Source organism: Rhododendron vialii, chromosome 6a, assembly GCF_030253575.1.
Source record: "Rhododendron vialii isolate Sample 1 chromosome 6a, ASM3025357v1".
Lineage (NCBI taxonomy): Eukaryota > Viridiplantae > Streptophyta > Magnoliopsida > Ericales > Ericaceae > Rhododendron > Rhododendron vialii.
Window position 1 is genome coordinate 24,509,994 of NC_080562.1, and position 16,873 is coordinate 24,526,866.

The following is a 16,873-nucleotide window of genomic DNA, read 5'->3' on the forward strand; positions in this document are numbered from 1 at the left end:
AGAAATTTAGTAAATTCAACTAAACACATAGCCCAATCAGACAAGGCAAAGGGAGGTTTTCCTAAGACAAAGAAGGCTCTATTTGAGTCTCAGATGGTAAAGGTAATGAAACACAAAAAATGAGGTAAAGATAATGAAACACAAAAAATGAATAACAGTGATACACAGAGATTTAGATAAGATCTACAAAAAAATTGAACCACAGTCGACACCGGCTGCCTAGTTTGTAAGAGGGAGGCTTGCAAATTGGCCATCAAGTTCCCTACTGTTGTTTTGGCTTTGTTGTTGCTGCTGAAGCTGGTACACCATTTGAAACCTCGCAATTTCTCTCTGTAGCATCTCCATCTCCACTGCAAGAATAGAAGGACGTTTTAGTTTAAAACCTCTTGCTTTGCTTTATAGTCAACATGTTACATATCGGCCACAAGAAAATGAGTGTCAATCTTACTAAATGCTGTACTAATAAGCATTGAAAAGGAAACTAACATAACATGGTTACAGATACAAGACATCGAAATTTGTGAAAAGTTTGAAAGACATGGCAGGAACACCTGCATTTGCCTTTCACATTTCATTTGACATGCATATGAATATGACTCACAAACCACTAAATACTATACAAATAAATGAATAGGAACTAACTCAACACAAAGGAAATATTTTTGGTGCATAACGTAAACATCATTTAACACAAACTAAAGCGTTGCTAAGGGTAATAAATTGCTGCAACTTTGTTTAGAACTTTATTATGAATAGGCCAAATACAAGTGCCATTTCCCTTAATGTGTCTTTGGATGCGTGTGGACTCAAAAGGCACAAGTGTCTCTACCATTACAAGAAATGACATTAATAGTAAGAATAAGATACAATATGTATCATGTTTGACATATACAATATGTAACATGTGTTGGATATTGCATCCTAGTATAAAGTAAAATAATATACAGTGTCTGTACTTCTTAGATGCTAAACCTCTAAAAAAAATACTTGAGATGTAGGCTAAAAACCAGTACCTCACACACAAGGATTCTGAATGAATGTTATATGTTCAAGGACTACAAATTAGGTTATGACCTTAGTAAAAAAGTTATGAGAAACTAACTAAAATGACCATGTGAGCATAGCACACAAAAAAAATCAGTTAATTGACTAACCTGTAAAGAAGATATAAAATGCACCAAGGTCGAGTTTAGTTCATGAATAGTTAGCAAGAAAAAGTCGTTTGAGAAGTAGAATTGGAGCATTACACAACTAAAATCTGCCGTTTGAGAACATAAGCAAAGTTACAAACTTATCCAAAGCAAACTCAAGTTAGTAATGTCACTAATGCAATGTATATGACATGTGCGAGAAATATGTAGAGACCCGTAAATTCATTTTATAATTTTGTTATTTTATAAATGGAAAAGTGGTGGATTAATGAGAATATTAAAGTTGGGGGTCAAAATGTGAGAGGTTAAAAGCCATGGGTGTTCGTGTGATTAGTGCATGTGTGTGCCGTGTATACCAGGAGAAATCCTTTTCTTTTTTCAATTTCATCTCATCACTCTCTCGTCTCTCGATCTCTCTCACTCTCTCACCCAATCACTCAAAACTCACAACAATCAAGCTTAACTCCATCGTCTACTAGTATATTCGAGCTTGTATCGTGTTGGACAAAGCTTGGTTCGGCGTATTGTTGCTTGATTTGGACTCCGGAAGCTAGGGTTTGCATAATCTTCTTGATTTCGGTTTGGATACTTGAGGTAGGAAATTCTACCTCTCTTTATATGTTATTTGGGTTCTCTTATGTCTTATTTGAGTATTTTCATGCTTTGTTTGAGCTGGTATTGGTTGTTGTTTGGTCTGGATCAAAATCTGTTATCTGATGAAAAATCGCCAAATTCCGGATTCCTACCGGTAGGCCCGTTCTTTCTACCGGTAGAACGTTGTTGTGTTGCCAGAAAATTAGCTTTCTACCGGTAGAACTTTTCTCCTACCGGTAGCCTGTCTCAAAGTTTTCCTCGTGCAAAATGGTGGCCTTTCTGATCAGTTTTTGTACCGGTAGAATTTGTTCCCTACCGGTAGGAATATAAAAATTTCTTGGAACCTACCGGTACCAATTTTTCCTCTACCGGTAGAATTTCCGTGAACCTAAACTTTGTTCCTCCTGCTTATGGATTGTACCGGTAGACCACTGTTCCCTACCGGTAGGCCACCTGACAATTTTCAAAACTTTTTGTGTCGTTGGAAATCGTTTGCTTCCTGAGTCTTTGACTATTCTATGGGAGTTTATATATTCTATTGTATAAAATGAGAAATCATGCAGCCAAGTTTGACTTCATTTGCCATGTGGTAAATTTATATGTTGGAGTTATTTAAATTGATGGAATTATTGAAGGATACACATGAGCTTCATGCACGATGTTTTACGAACGATATACTTGAGCTTGAAACAACGCGCGAACATTCAAGGCCCATCGACGGGTGGGTGCTTGGCAGGGGATATCAGGGTCCCATAATTAGCCTGGCAGGAGCTAATGCTCAAAATAATCACTCAAGGCCTAACCTTCAAGGTGGGTGCTTGGCAGGGGATATCGGGGTCCCAAAATTAGCCCGGCAGGAGCTTCGGCTCAGACACAAAAACGACACGACATGTTGAGACATGAATTGAACGGATATGATTTATGGGTTGAATAAAAGAAAAATTGGAGATTTTGGGACACTTGTTCATGAAAATTGTGCTTCCTCTGTTGTCTTGTGATCTTTTATCATTCGTTCATTCGTTTCGCTCATTTGCATATAGAGTTTGCGTAGACTTTTCTACTGGGCTAGTGTAGCTCAAGCCTTATATTATTTTCAGGTGCTAACCCGGGACCATAGCTTGCATTGCTTGGCGTGCTTGGAGTGTGGACATTATTTTTGAAAGCTAACCGAAGGAGTTACTTATTCATCTTTGTAAACTTATTTTGAAAGATGTATTTGTAACTTAAATTGTAATTCTTTTGACTCGGGATATTGTAACCATTGATTCTCTTTCGAACTTCACTACTTATGTTAAATCTGGGGCCGTTGAGCCGATGTTGTAATATTTTGGAACCGTGTGAACTTGGAAGTATTTGCTTTGGGAATGAGAATATAGTGATCTTTTGGGTACCGTACGGATATTTGTGAGTATTTTTATTATGTAAATCACTTATAATTATGTTTAAAATCGAGTACGTGACAACTTGGTATCAGAGCATAGGTTTAGAACACCTAGAGACCGTGGGGAGACGTTTTGTCTCATGGGTTCAAAATGTCGCGCCTTCTAACAAAATTTGTGCATGCTTGTGTGACTAACATTCATGTGATTACTTGGCATTGCATTTTCGTTATCGTAGAGTGTCGGAGAGTTATTAACCCGTGTTAGGAAGTTGAGGGCTTCGACCTCATAGTGATAATGTTGTGGTTAATGGTTTCTTTTCTTATATCGTGTAGTAAGATGCCTCCGAAGACCCGTGTCAGACGAGTTGGGGCTGGAACCCGGGGTGGTCGAGGCCGTGGTCGTGGCCGTGGGGTACCTCTTGAGGACGAGGTTAGTCAGCATGGGGAGAACCCAGGTGGGAACCCGGGGGCTGGGGCCGGTCGAGGTGCAGGTGTACCTCCTGCTCAGAACCAATTCGCTAGGGACCTCGTCGCAGCACTTACAGCTGCAAATCTTTTAAACCAAGCACCTAGAGAGGATGTCGAGGATCGAGCTATGGTGGCGATGCGAGAGTTTAGCCGTAGGAATCCACCGGTGTTTGATGGAACCAGTAGCGACCCTTTGGTGGCTGACCATTGGCTAGCCCAAATCCGTAAGCTTTTTAGAGCTCTCAATATCACCGAAGATAACATTAGGGTAGGTATCGTGGCGGTGCAACTAGTTGGGGAGGCCGGTGAATGGTGGGAATCCGTTCTTGAAAGCAAGAAAGACGCAAGGAGAGCGGCAAGGACCGCGGCTCAAGTAGATGAGCCAGACATTGAGAATTTGACATGGGCTGAATTTGAGGCGTTATTTGAGGAGCGGTATTTTCCAGAAACTAGCCGTGAGCAATTGAGGGACCAATTCGAAAAGTTAGAGCAAGGAAGCATGACCGTGTCGGAGTACGCACAAAAATTCCAATCTTTATCTCGCTTTGCGCCAGAGTTGGTGGCGACGGAAGAGAGGAAATGTAGACGCTTTGAGAAAGGACTGCACAACACCGTAAGGAGGATGGTAATGGTACAACGCAAGACAAAATACGCCGAGGTAGTTGAGTGTGCGAGGAGCATTGAGATACCGAAAGAGGCGCAACGTAATAGAGGGGTTTGGGAACCACGACAACCAACCGTGAACACGAGTTCTTCATCGGGGAGCTTTGGAAGCCAAGGGAGGAAAAGGACAAGGGAACCATCTCAGACACCGCAGGGTAGTTCGTCGAACTTTAGGCCGCCTTCTTCTTTGGGGATCCGGGGTGCTTTGTCTAGACCTTCAACCGTGTGCTATAAGTGTAATCAACCTGGACACGTTCATGCTCAGTGTCCACGCCTCGGGGAAACTTGTTATATTTGTGGTAAAACGGATCATTTCGCAAGGAGTTGTCCTCAGGGGTCGGGAGCGCGCAGTGAGTCAGGTTCTGTGCAGCAGCCGGGAACGGGGCGTAATGTGGGCCAACCGTTTAGGGGTACTCAGAGGCAGCAGCAGCCTTACTTTCGTCAGACTACGTCAGCTCAGAGTTCCGGGGTTGATAAGGGAGCGAGTTCTTCCGCGCCTGCTCAGGGTTCTGGTCAGAGAGGGGGTTTTATGCAGGGTCAGGGTACCCAGGGGCGAGTTTTCAACATCACTTCTGCTATCCCACCTACCACTTCTCAGGCTCCGGAAACTTCTGTTGTGAGGGGTACTTTTCTTTTGTTCAACTCATTTGCTAAAGTACTCTTTGATTCTGGAGCATCGCATTCTTTCATTGCTGCATCATTTGTGTGTACTTTGGAATTGGAATCGGAAACTATTAGTCCTCCTTTGTTTGTCGAAACACCTCTAGGGGGTAGAACACCTCTTGACCGTATTTGTCGAGATTGTGAGTTGGTTATCCGTGATTGTCGTTTCATGTTCGACTTCATCGTTTTAGGAATGTCGGGGTTTGATCTTATCTTGGGAATGGATTGGCTATCCAAATTTCATGCTACCATCGATTGTTTTAAGCGTCGAGTTCGTATTTGTCCACCCGAAGGTCCTTGTTTTGAATTCTTTGGGGAGCGTCGAGAACCATCGGAACCTTATTTACGTGGGCCTCGTGAGCTAGGGTCGGTTTATTCATTGTTGGCGAGCTTGACGTTAGATGAGGATGCCTTCATGCGTGGGGAGTTACCCTTAGTGGTTTGCGACTTTCCGGATGTATTCCCGGCAAAGTTACCTGGTTTACCTCCCGAGCGAGAGATTGAGTTCACCATTGATCTACTTCCCGGTACCGCTCCTATCTCCGTACCTCCGTATCGTTTCGCACCCGCCGAATTGAGAGAGCTAAAGACTCAGTTACAAGAACTGGAGAACCTAGGATTCATTCGTCCAAGTACGTCTCCGTGGGGAGCACCGGCTCTTTTTGCGCAAAAGAAGGATGGTTCACTCCTTTTGTGTATTGACTACCGTAAGCTAAACTGAGTCACCATTAAGAACAAGTATCCTATGCCTAGAATCGATGATTTGTTTGATCAACTACGGGGTGCCACTTGTTTTTCTAAAATCGACTTAAGGTCCGGTTATCACCAATTGAGGGTTCGTAGAGAGGACATCCCTAAAACCGCTTTCCGCACTCGTTATGGCCATTATGAGTTCGTTGTTATGCCTTTCAGACTAACAAACGCTCCAGCTACATTCATGGACTTGATGAATCGTATTTTCCGTGCTTATCTTGATCGCTTCGTCGTCGTCTTTGTGGACGATATTTTGATCTATTCGCCTACGGAGGAGGAACACCAAGCCCATCTCACCATCGTTCTTGAACTTTTGAGAGAGCACCAGCTATACGCTAAACTTAGTAAGTGTGAGTTTTGGTTATCCGAAGTTAAATTCTTAGGCCACGTGGTTTCGAAGGGTGGAGTGTCTGTTGATCCCGGAAAGATAGAGTCGATTATGAATTGGCAGCGACCAAAGAACGTATTCGAGATTCGAAGCTTCTTGGGTTTGGCTGGGTACTACCGCCGTTTCGTTTTAGACTTCTCTCGTTTAGCGGCACCAATGACTAGATTGACACGTAAGGGGACCCGATTCGTTTGGAGTGTCTCGTGTGAGACAGCCTTTGAGGAGTTAAAGAAGCGATTGACTACCGCGCCGGTTTTGATTGTGCCCGACCGTGGAGTTGGCTACTCTGTGTATTGTGACGCGTCTAAGGAAGGGTTGGGATGCGTGTTGATGCAGGCGGGACGAGTGGTAGCGTATGGGTCACGACAGTTGAAAACACATGAGCAGAATTACCCGACACACGATCTAGAACTTGCAGCCGTCGTATTTGCTTTGAAAAGTTGGCGTCATTACTTGTATGGTGAGAAGTTTGAAGTCTTTTCCGATCATAAAAGTTTGAAATACTTATTCTCTCAAAAGGAACTTAACCTTCGTCAACGCCGTTGGATGGAGCATTTGGAGGATTATGACTTCGAATTACAATACCACCCGGGGAAAGCGAACGTTGTGGCTGACGCATTGAGTAGAAAACCGACACATCTAGCGAGCCTAGCGATTCATGAGTGGAAAGCAATGAACGACTTGGGCTCCTACGCCATGCACTTTGAGGAAGTTCGGGAAGGGGTCACGTTATGCAACTTGACGGTACAATCGACTTTATCGACGAGAGTGATTGAGGCCCAGCAACATGATGAGGAAGCAGAGGAACTCCGTACTAGATTCCTTAGTGGAAACGCTCAAGAAGGGTGGATGATTCACGCCGACCGAAGCTTGCGCTATCAAGGAAAGTTGTTCGTACCCATTTCGTGTCGGGAAGAAATCTTACGAGAGTTTCATCATTCTCCGTTAGCCGTTCACCCGGGAGGAACGAAAATGTATCATGATTTGCGTAGACAATTTTGGTGGTCCGGAATGAAGAGGGACGTTGTGATTTTCGTGTCCAAGTGTCTCACGTGCCAACAAGTGAAAGCCGAACATCAACGACCCGCGGGGGAATTGCAACCATTACCAGTGGCCGAGTGGAAGTGGGAGCATGTGACCATGGATTTCGTTACGGGTTTACCGAGATCGCCAAGGGGGCATGATGCTATTTGGGTAGTTGTGGACCGTTTGACTAAAACCGCTCATTTCCTACCCATTCAAGTCACCGATTCCGTTGATGCGCTTAGCCGTTTGTATATTCGAGAGATCATTCGACTTCATGGGATTCCCGTGTCCATCGTGTCCGATCGAGATCCGAGATTTACCGCACGTTTTTGGCAGAGTTTACAAGCTGCTTTGGGCACTAATCTTCTATTTAGTACCGCGTATCATCCTCAAACCGATGGGCAATCCGAGAGAACGATTCAGATTTTGGAAGACATGCTTCGGGCTTGTGTGATGGATTTCCGGGGTAGTTGGGAGGACCACTTGCCATTAGTTGAGTTCGCGTACAACAATAGCTATCAATCTAGTATCGAAATGGCACCGTATGAGGCTTTGTATGGAAGACCGTGTCGATCGCCTGTGTGTTGGACCGAATTGGGAGAGGCTACGTTTGTAGGACCGGACATGATTAAGGAGACCTCCGAGAGCTTGAAAGTAATTCGTCAACGCCTTAAGGAAGCTCAAGAGAGAACGACCGAACAAGTGAAGGTGATTCGCCAAAGATTGTTAACCGCGCAAAGCCGACAAAAGAATTATGCCGATCGTCGTCGTCGCCCGTTGTCATTTGAAGAAGGGGATCATGTATTCCTCAAAGTATCGCCGCGTAGAGGTTTGTCTCGTTTCGGGAAAAAGGGAAAGCTATCGCCGCGTTATATCGGGCCGTTCGACATCATTGAGAAAATTGGGGAGGTTGCGTATCGTTTGGCTTTGCCACCAAGGCTATCGGGTGTTCATAATGTGTTTCACGTGTCTATGTTGAGGAAATACGAACCGGATCCGTCGCATGTGTTAGAATGGTCCGAACTCGAGTTAGAGGCCGATGCGTCTTATGGGGAAGAACCGGTCCGTATCTTAGATTCGCGCGATCAAGTGTTGAGGGGTAAGACGATACCGTTAGTGCGAGTCTTATGGAGAAGTCAGGGTAACGAGGATCAAACTTGGGAACGAGAAGATGAGGTTAGAGAGAAGTATCCGCACTTGTTTCAGGCATAAATACCGACGTGAGTATCCGAGATTGAAGTATTTTAATGTTTAACATGTTGCATAATATTGGTGATTGAGACATTGCATGTATAAGTGGTGCATGACTTAGTGAGCACGTTTATTTGAATTTCGAGGACGAAATTTCTTTAAGGAGGGTAGGATGTAGAGACCCGTAAATTCATTTTATAATTTTGTTATTTTATAAATGGAAAAGTGGTGGATTAATGAGAATATTAAAGTTGGGGGTCAAAATGTGAGAGGTTAAAAGCCATGGGTGTTCGTGTGATTAGTGCATGTGTGTGCCGTGTATACCAGGAGAAATCCTTTTCTTTTTTCAATTTCATCTCATCACTCTCTCGTCTCTCGATCTCTCTCACTCTCTCACCCAATCACTCAAAACTCACAACAATCAAGCTTAACTCCATCGTCTACTAGTATATTCGAGCTTGTATCGTGTTGGACAAAGCTTGGTTCGGCGTATTGTTGCTTGATTTGGACTCCGGAAGCTAGGGTTTGCATAATCTTCTTGATTTCGGTTTGGATACTTGAGGTAGGAAATTCTACCTCTCTTTATATGTTATTTGGGTTCTCTTATGTCTTATTTGAGTATTTTCATGCTTTGTTTGAGCTGGTATTGGTTGTTGTTTGGTCTGGATCAAAATCTGTTATCTGATGAAAAATCGCCAAATTCCGGATTCCTACCGGTAGGCCCGTTCTTTCTACCGGTAGAACGTTGTTGTGTTGCCAGAAAATTAGCTTTCTACCGGTAGAACTTTTCTCCTACCGGTAGCCTGTCTCAAAGTTTTCCTCGTGCAAAATGGTGGCCTTTCTGATCAGTTTTTGTACCGGTAGAATTTGTTCCCTACCGGTAGGAATATAAAAATTTCTTGGAACCTACCGGTACCAATTTTTCCTCTACCGGTAGAATTTCCGTGAACCTAAACTTTGTTCCTCCTGCTTATGGATTGTACCGGTAGACCACTGTTCCCTACCGGTAGGCCACCTGACAATTTTCAAAACTTTTTGTGTCGTTGGAAATCGTTTGCTTCCTGAGTCTTTGACTATTCTATGGGAGTTTATATATTCTATTGTATAAAATGAGAAATCATGCAGCCAAGTTTGACTTCATTTGCCATGTGGTAAATTTATATGTTGGAGTTATTTAAATTGATGGAATTATTGAAGGATACACATGAGCTTCATGCACGATGTTTTACGAACGATATACTTGAGCTTGAAACAACGCGCGAACATTCAAGGCCCATCGACGGGTGGGTGCTTGGCAGGGGATATCAGGGTCCCATAATTAGCCTGGCAGGAGCTAATGCTCAAAATAATCACTCAAGGCCTAACCTTCAAGGTGGGTGCTTGGCAGGGGATATCGGGGTCCCAAAATTAGCCCGGCAGGAGCTTCGGCTCAGACACAAAAACGACACGACATGTTGAGACATGAATTGAACGGATATGATTTATGGGTTGAATAAAAGAAAAATTGGAGATTTTGGGACACTTGTTCATGAAAATTGTGCTTCCTCTGTTGTCTTGTGATCTTTTATCATTCGTTCATTCGTTTCGCTCATTTGCATATAGAGTTTGCGTAGACTTTTCTACTGGGCTAGTGTAGCTCAAGCCTTATATTATTTTCAGGTGCTAACCCGGGACCATAGCTTGCATTGCTTGGCGTGCTTGGAGTGTGGACATTATTTTTGAAAGCTAACCGAAGGAGTTACTTATTCATCTTTGTAAACTTATTTTGAAAGATGTATTTGTAACTTAAATTGTAATTCTTTTGACTCGGGATATTGTAACCATTGATTCTCTTTCGAACTTCACTACTTATGTTAAATCTGGGGCCGTTGAGCCGATGTTGTAATATTTTGGAACCGTGTGAACTTGGAAGTATTTGCTTTGGGAATGAGAATATAGTGATCTTTTGGGTACCGTACGGATATTTGTGAGTATTTTTATTATGTAAATCACTTATAATTATGTTTAAAATCGAGTACGTGACAAAATATGGCAACTATTGCTTTGGTTTGGGGTCAGCCATCTTCAATTAAACAGATACAATGATTAACTTGGCACAATATGAAGCACATAAATAAATGCATTAGCTTCTAGCCAATGCAAATGACATTAGGCAAAATTTGCTTACCTGTTTTTCTCACGTGTTCCTGAGCTAATTTGTCCAAACGCTGCTTTAGTACTCGATTCTCCATTCTCATTATAGTATTGTGCTGGTCAAGAAATTCAAGTGCTGTTGAGAATTCAAATACATCAGCCTGCAGAGCAAGAAACAGTCAAGAAAGTAGCAACACTTGTGTCATTTGAATAATAGCAGAAAGTATATGTGCCGTTGATAAGGAACTAATAGAAAATACTCCTCTGTCCCATATTGCTAATCCTCTATATTTCAAAATTTTGTGTCCATTTTGAATAGTCAAAGCATCAAGTTTCTACTAATAAGTTTTCAAAATTATCCCCCACAAGTAGACATTCGTATATTAGAAAGTGAAAAACAATTGGTTAATGCTCTATATAAGACTTTTTCCTTAAAAAGTTAGAGCTCCCAAAAAGGGATCAATATTATGGGATAGAGGGTGTATAAAGCAAAGCATCTTGCCTGTAAAGCTTGCATATTCCTTTCTAGATCAGCTATGTATTGAAGTTTCCTGATTCGTGACCGGTGAGTTGACGGCCTACATTTTACAACATATCATACTTACAACATTGAAGCATGTGCATCACAAATAATTGAAACCTTCTATGGGATATTGCTTTCCAATAAAAAAATTCAGATGGCTGAATTCTTGAGTATTTATTGGTGCATCTAGCGATTAAACTTGTATAATAGAGGAGGCAAATAAGTTTTAGAAACTAAATAGCCTTGAAATTGAAAAAAATTGAGGCTTTTGAATACCTATTAAGTAAAGGGAAATGACTTTGAAGTTTATACTACTTCTATCTTCGGTATGAAAAAATAGCCAAACCATGCATGTATTAAACACATCGTGCATTTGTCTAACCTTGAGATCCAGTCGAGGTAAAATGCAACACGAATACAAAAGACACATTGGTTACAAAACTTAGGATGTATATAGCAATGTATCACTGGGTTTATATGCATAACTTTGACTAAGACACTGTTTACTCGAATCATATCTTTTTTTGAAGTGTTAAATTATTGTCAAATTGAAATTTAAAAGGTGCAATATCAAAAGGATGTAAATGCCAAGTGTATACTGAATACCAAGAATCGAATGGATATTAGACATTGAATAGTCTTGAGCAACAATAGAAGGATAGATACAAACAGATTACATGACAATTACAATTCAACAAATGCTCCTAAATTTCCACCCAAGTATTCCACTTAGCTGCCAATTTCAACATTGTTTTGAAGTTTAAAGTTATTCCTAAAATAGGTTTATCAGATCGGATATGCTAATTCGTTTGCAGCTGAAATAGAAATGTGGCTTCAAAAAAGCAAGACACTAGAAATGCAGCACTAGAAACTTATTAGTTTAAAAGAATTGTGGACAGTATGCATATTAGACATTAAATAACCCAATTTCATCCTCTAATCACTAATCAAACAAGTCTGGTGGTTCTAATTTTGGTTTTTCTATTTGAAGTTTACATTGTAAAAAGATTCGCATGCTAAGCTAATTCTGAGTTTAGATGCTGGTTTTGTTTCCATGTTTTGCCATTTTTAGAATATCCTACGTGGCGTCATGTCACCATCTATATGCTAGATTAGTTTCCTTGAAGTCATCATCGCTCATTTTCATATACTCCTATTGAGGAATTAGATTGAATTCTCATTTTTGTGTTTTTCTATTGTAAGGCATCTCATGCAATATGTCATCTACATTTACCTATATTTACCTAGCATTTTCACCTTTTATATGTGTTTACGTGGTTGGTCCCTTTTTTTTCCCCATTTTACATGTCCGATTATATAATTGTGTTGTTTGTTAAGTAAATACACTTTACAGAGGTGAAAAATACAGAGAAATACGACCCTGTTCGTTTTGAGTTTTTAGGGGTTTTTTTTTAGAGTAATAAGTGGAGAGAGATAGATAGAGAAAATTTATTGGGGACTATGCGCAGAGGTTTTAAATACCGAAACAAACAAGCCTTACATGATTTTACTTTGACAAGAGATGTTTCGGGTAGGTGTGTGTGTAATATTATCAGTTTCTATGTAAGTTTAAGGAACACAAGAAAGAAATTACATACAAGGAGATTATGATTATGAGAACAATAAGATTAGGGAAATATGAAATGAATGCCTCACTGTTTGGTGCGTTTTGCCTCTGTCTTGGACACAGAATTCTTAATTTGATGACCACTAGTGCTTTCACTGGAGCCTCCAAGGCTTTCATAACCAGAATCTTTGAAGGCACCAGTTGACAACCATTCTGATTCCTTTGGAGCAGATGAAAGGCCAGTTGTGCATATCCCAGAATTAAAGGATGACTCACTTACGTTATTATGTAGTTTATGAGATGAAGTTGGCATTTTGTACCATGGATTCTTGTCATTAACCGAAATCTGAAACCCCCAACAAGGTCCACTAACAGAATCAAATAACTTGGCTACTGGGCCTAAGTATGTAGAAGAGTCACTTGATGAACGTCGGTGACCTCTGTGCACTAGTGTCTCCGGCTCATTAAGGAGATCGTCGAGCCAAGATGGTTGCTCTAAGAGAAAGCTTTCGGAAGAACAACGCTGATGGAGACTCTTTCCCTCCATAACCATTGGTGTGGCTTCTGATCCTATAACATGGGATTTGGCATAGGATAGGGAAGCATTTCCAAGGGTACCTATTTGATGGAGTAGTGTCTGTTTACTCATGTTTAGGGAAGTTCTGAAGTTCAAACTTTCCATGAGGCAAGTAAACAGCCTGTCAAAAAGCAAAGGAAAAAATATCATCAAGGACAAAGAAAATTTATTTCAATGCGTTGATGGGTACCGCTAGGGATGATAATTTTAACCGAAAAACCGACCAAACCGACCGAATCGAACAATTTTTTCTTAATTCGGTCGGTTTTAGTTTTGAGTCGGTTCGGTTCGGTTTTGGTTTTTTGAAAAATTTCCATGTCGGTTCGGTTTCGGTTTTATAAAAAAAAACAACCGAAACAAACCGAACCGAACCGAGAGTTATACTTTTAATCCTAGCCGTTGATATATCATATATATATATATATATATATATATATACACCTAACATACCCTAAAATTCCTAATAATCTTCTTTCCAGTTCCCATCGCCGACCTCAATCCCCAATACCCACCCCCACGCTGAAATTAAACTTGAAACCCTAAAATCACTCTCTCAACTGTACACAGCTATCCGTTCATCAAGCCATGGCCTGATCTACCAACTCCTCTCTCTCTCTCTCTCTCTCTCTCTCTCTCAAGAAGAAGAAGAGGAAGAGATCACACAAACGCCATAAATGGACTTCACCTTCCTCTCTCTCTCCCTCTCTCTAGCGGCCATCAATGGCGACGATTTGCAGCCTCTCTGATTTCCTAATGGCGATGGTACTACACAGATCAAATTATCTCCCCAACTCCGTCCTTCATTTCACTTTTATGCTTGAAATATTAATACGATATGTCATTGCTTGCTATCAATTGTTGCAAGAAGAAGACCAAACGTGAGTGGATGTGTCGTTGGTTCTGTGCTCGTCATCTTTGCAGCATTGAAATTCAATTTTCGTTTGGTTTGTGAAATCTCATACGGTAAACCGACAAAACCGACCGAATCGAACCTCTCTCGGAAGCACCGAACCAAACGGTTTCCCTTATCCAACAGTCGGTGTCGGTTTTGAATTTTGACAAACCGATTGCTTCGGTTCGGTGGAAATATTGGCAAAAAACCGCCCAAACTGATATCATCCCTAGGTACCGCCCAAATGTTACAAGACATGAGTAAAATTTAAGGATGAAGAAAGAATAAAAAAGGTAAAATACAAGAAGATTGACCGCACATAAAAAACACATAAAGATTGACCAAATCCACCTAATACAAACCAACAAAAAAAACCACCACGACTAAGCAAAAAACATTAGGAACAGGTCTAGGCTCGTAATTTTGAGGTTTAAATGCACCATAGAGGCCTTGTGTTTCATGCAACACTGCAGGCAATGTTATATTTACTCAAAGTACCCTCGACAATCATCATTTAAATAGGGTTTGGAATACAAGACCAACACAGATACTTGAACGTTCTTGAGAGAACGCATATTAACTCAAGTTTGAGACTTATGTATAGCTATATACAAAAGTATGCACGAAAGGCTATATGGTGCCTAGTGAATGCAATTTAGATTAGTAAGTAAGAAAAAAGGAAATAAGATCATTTTATCTTGTTTTCATGTCCTGAACGTTGTAGTAGATGAATCCGGCACTTGACAATAGTCAGCTAGTGAATGGCAATTACTAATCCAATTCCATATACCAAAGCAATAAGTTTGCCTGGCCGATATTATAAACTAATCTAATTTTAAGGAACCATTAGGTAGAATTACTCAAACCTATGAACTTACCAATAGTCTGCTAGTGAATGGGCGATTACTGGAATGCGACCCGCCAGGATTTACAATCTATTTGCTAGTTAATAGCTTCAAATTAATGATGAAGTGACGTACATGTTAAAGCATCCAACTCAAAACCAATTGACAATGGGTGGAGAGGTCGCTCAATCTCATATACTAGTTTTAGAAGAGATAAGTAACCAATGTGAGACAAATTTCAACAATACAGACATATGCATGACAATATGGGGATGGGTTTGTTGATGCTAGTTCTTGTGGTTGCGAAAATGCAACCTGGAACTACAAATTTGTTGCATTCCACATGCGTTATACGAAAATAAATGAAGTAATTACAGAGTTATAAAAGGGCAAACGCAAGGTCTCCCATTATAAATGATCAATCAAAAAAATGCCAACATACGGAGAGAGAGAGAGAGAGAGAGAGAGAGAGAGAGAGAGAGAGAGAGAGAGAGAGAGAGAGAGAGAGAGAGAGAGAGAGCATGCATTACCACCATCACCAGGGGAGGGATGAGTCCCAAACATCAGCATCGTCCACCCAAATTGGGGCAAAGTCTGCATATATATAATAGAGAAAGAGGGAGAGAGGTAAATATGGGTGAGGAAGAGAGGAGAGAAAATGGCGGAAAGAGCATAGCGCACTTTGAGGTAACTAAAATTCAAACTGTCCGTTAAATTTCCAACTAATCAAAAGTTGTCTGGTCATGCCACAAAACTATATACTTTTTGCTCTGCATATTCTATTTTTTTTCCTCATCGCATGAATATGTCTATTTTCCGAATAGATTCATCTTCATTGGCTCCGGCTATTATGCTCTCAAGTGGTATAGGAGCAGGGGGCGGAGCCAGGATTTGCATACGGGGTGACACTAATTGAATTCATGGAAACTGTTACATCCCGTTTTCCCCCTTTGCCGGCTACATGAATTATCTCTAGGAGGAGGAGCTGCTATATCCCGCTTTTCTCTCTTGGTGAATACTGTCACAAAATAAAATTAACAAGTATCTCCAATAATGGGAGCTATCGCATTCTGGTTTTTTACTTAGCAAGCACCATGAAAAAAATTCAGACAAATTTACGGCGATGTCGGGGGCAATGGGGCGTCCCTCTTCCACCCTAAGTGTAGAAAAAGGATTAATCCATATATTATTCATACATGTAAATTGACATGTTTGTGAATCCACTTTATTTGTCTATTTACACCCACACCATAAATCCGGAAAGAAACAAGCAGTAAAAATAGTGCCAAATTTTTGGGAAAATTTTTAATACCCAAATGAATCGCATTCCTCTACAATTAGTAAGAAAAATTACAAGTGAAAGTTTATGCAAAAATTTAGTGAGAGCACTAGCTGATAAGAACTTTGGAAAAAAATGAAAAAAAAAACACGGTGCCACAAAAATTCGGACGCTGGTAGGGAGCTTGGGGTATAATCATTGGCACACAACTTGGTCGCTCGGCCAAAGTACATCTTGTGTGCATTTTTACATACATTATTTTTTTTAACGCTTTTTGTGTAAATTAACTTTTTTTCGAAATTTCTTGAAGCGGCGGTGGCACGTGTCACACCCCCACCAGCTAGCTCCGCCAATGTGTAGGAGCATCCCATTGGGTCGGGAGTTGGGAGGCTTCCCCCATGTCTCTACTTGCTAGGGATGGCTGCTTCTTATAATACGGATGCTGTTTTCCCTTGGTTGCAATTAATAGAATTTCTATTATAAAATATTTGTTGATAGAAAATACTAGCCTCATGCCCGTTTGATACATAGAAACGGAAAAAAAACATCTGTGATAACTTTTTTTTCTATTGTCGTGTACATCAGTGGATCGGCATCATGTATGGCTCTGGAAATTTACTCACTTTTCTCACGCAAAATAATTTAAAAAAATTGACAACAGAAAAAAACAAAAGAAATGAACAAAGAGATAGGTTTCAATGAATTTATGTTATGTTATTAATTGAAGTTAATTTTCTTTTTAGGTAAAATAAGTACTCCATATTTTACATTTTGGAATA

At 40.7% G+C, this 16,873-nt stretch overlaps 1 protein-coding gene across 2 annotated transcripts; it reads right to left on the minus strand.

Moving 5' to 3' along the window:
• Positions 1-129: 129 nt before the first annotated feature.
• Positions 130-15,440, minus strand: LOC131329128 (uncharacterized protein At4g06598-like). Of its 2 annotated transcripts, none has more exons than XM_058362203.1 (5): positions 15,346-15,440; positions 12,591-13,199; positions 10,914-10,989; positions 10,446-10,572; positions 130-350 (listed from the first exon to the last, which is right to left on the minus strand). In XM_058362203.1, the coding sequence occupies exons 2-5, from the start codon at positions 13,181-13,183 to the stop codon at positions 220-222; spliced, it is 927 nt and encodes a 308-aa protein (XP_058218186.1). In that variant the 5' UTR covers positions 13,184-13,199; positions 15,346-15,440; the 3' UTR covers positions 130-219. The 2 variants fall into 2 exon arrangements, with proteins under 2 accessions (XP_058218186.1, XP_058218187.1); XM_058362204.1 differs by lacking the exon at positions 15,346-15,440 and adding an exon at positions 14,849-14,922.
• Between the last annotated feature and the right edge of the window lie 1,433 nt (positions 15,441-16,873).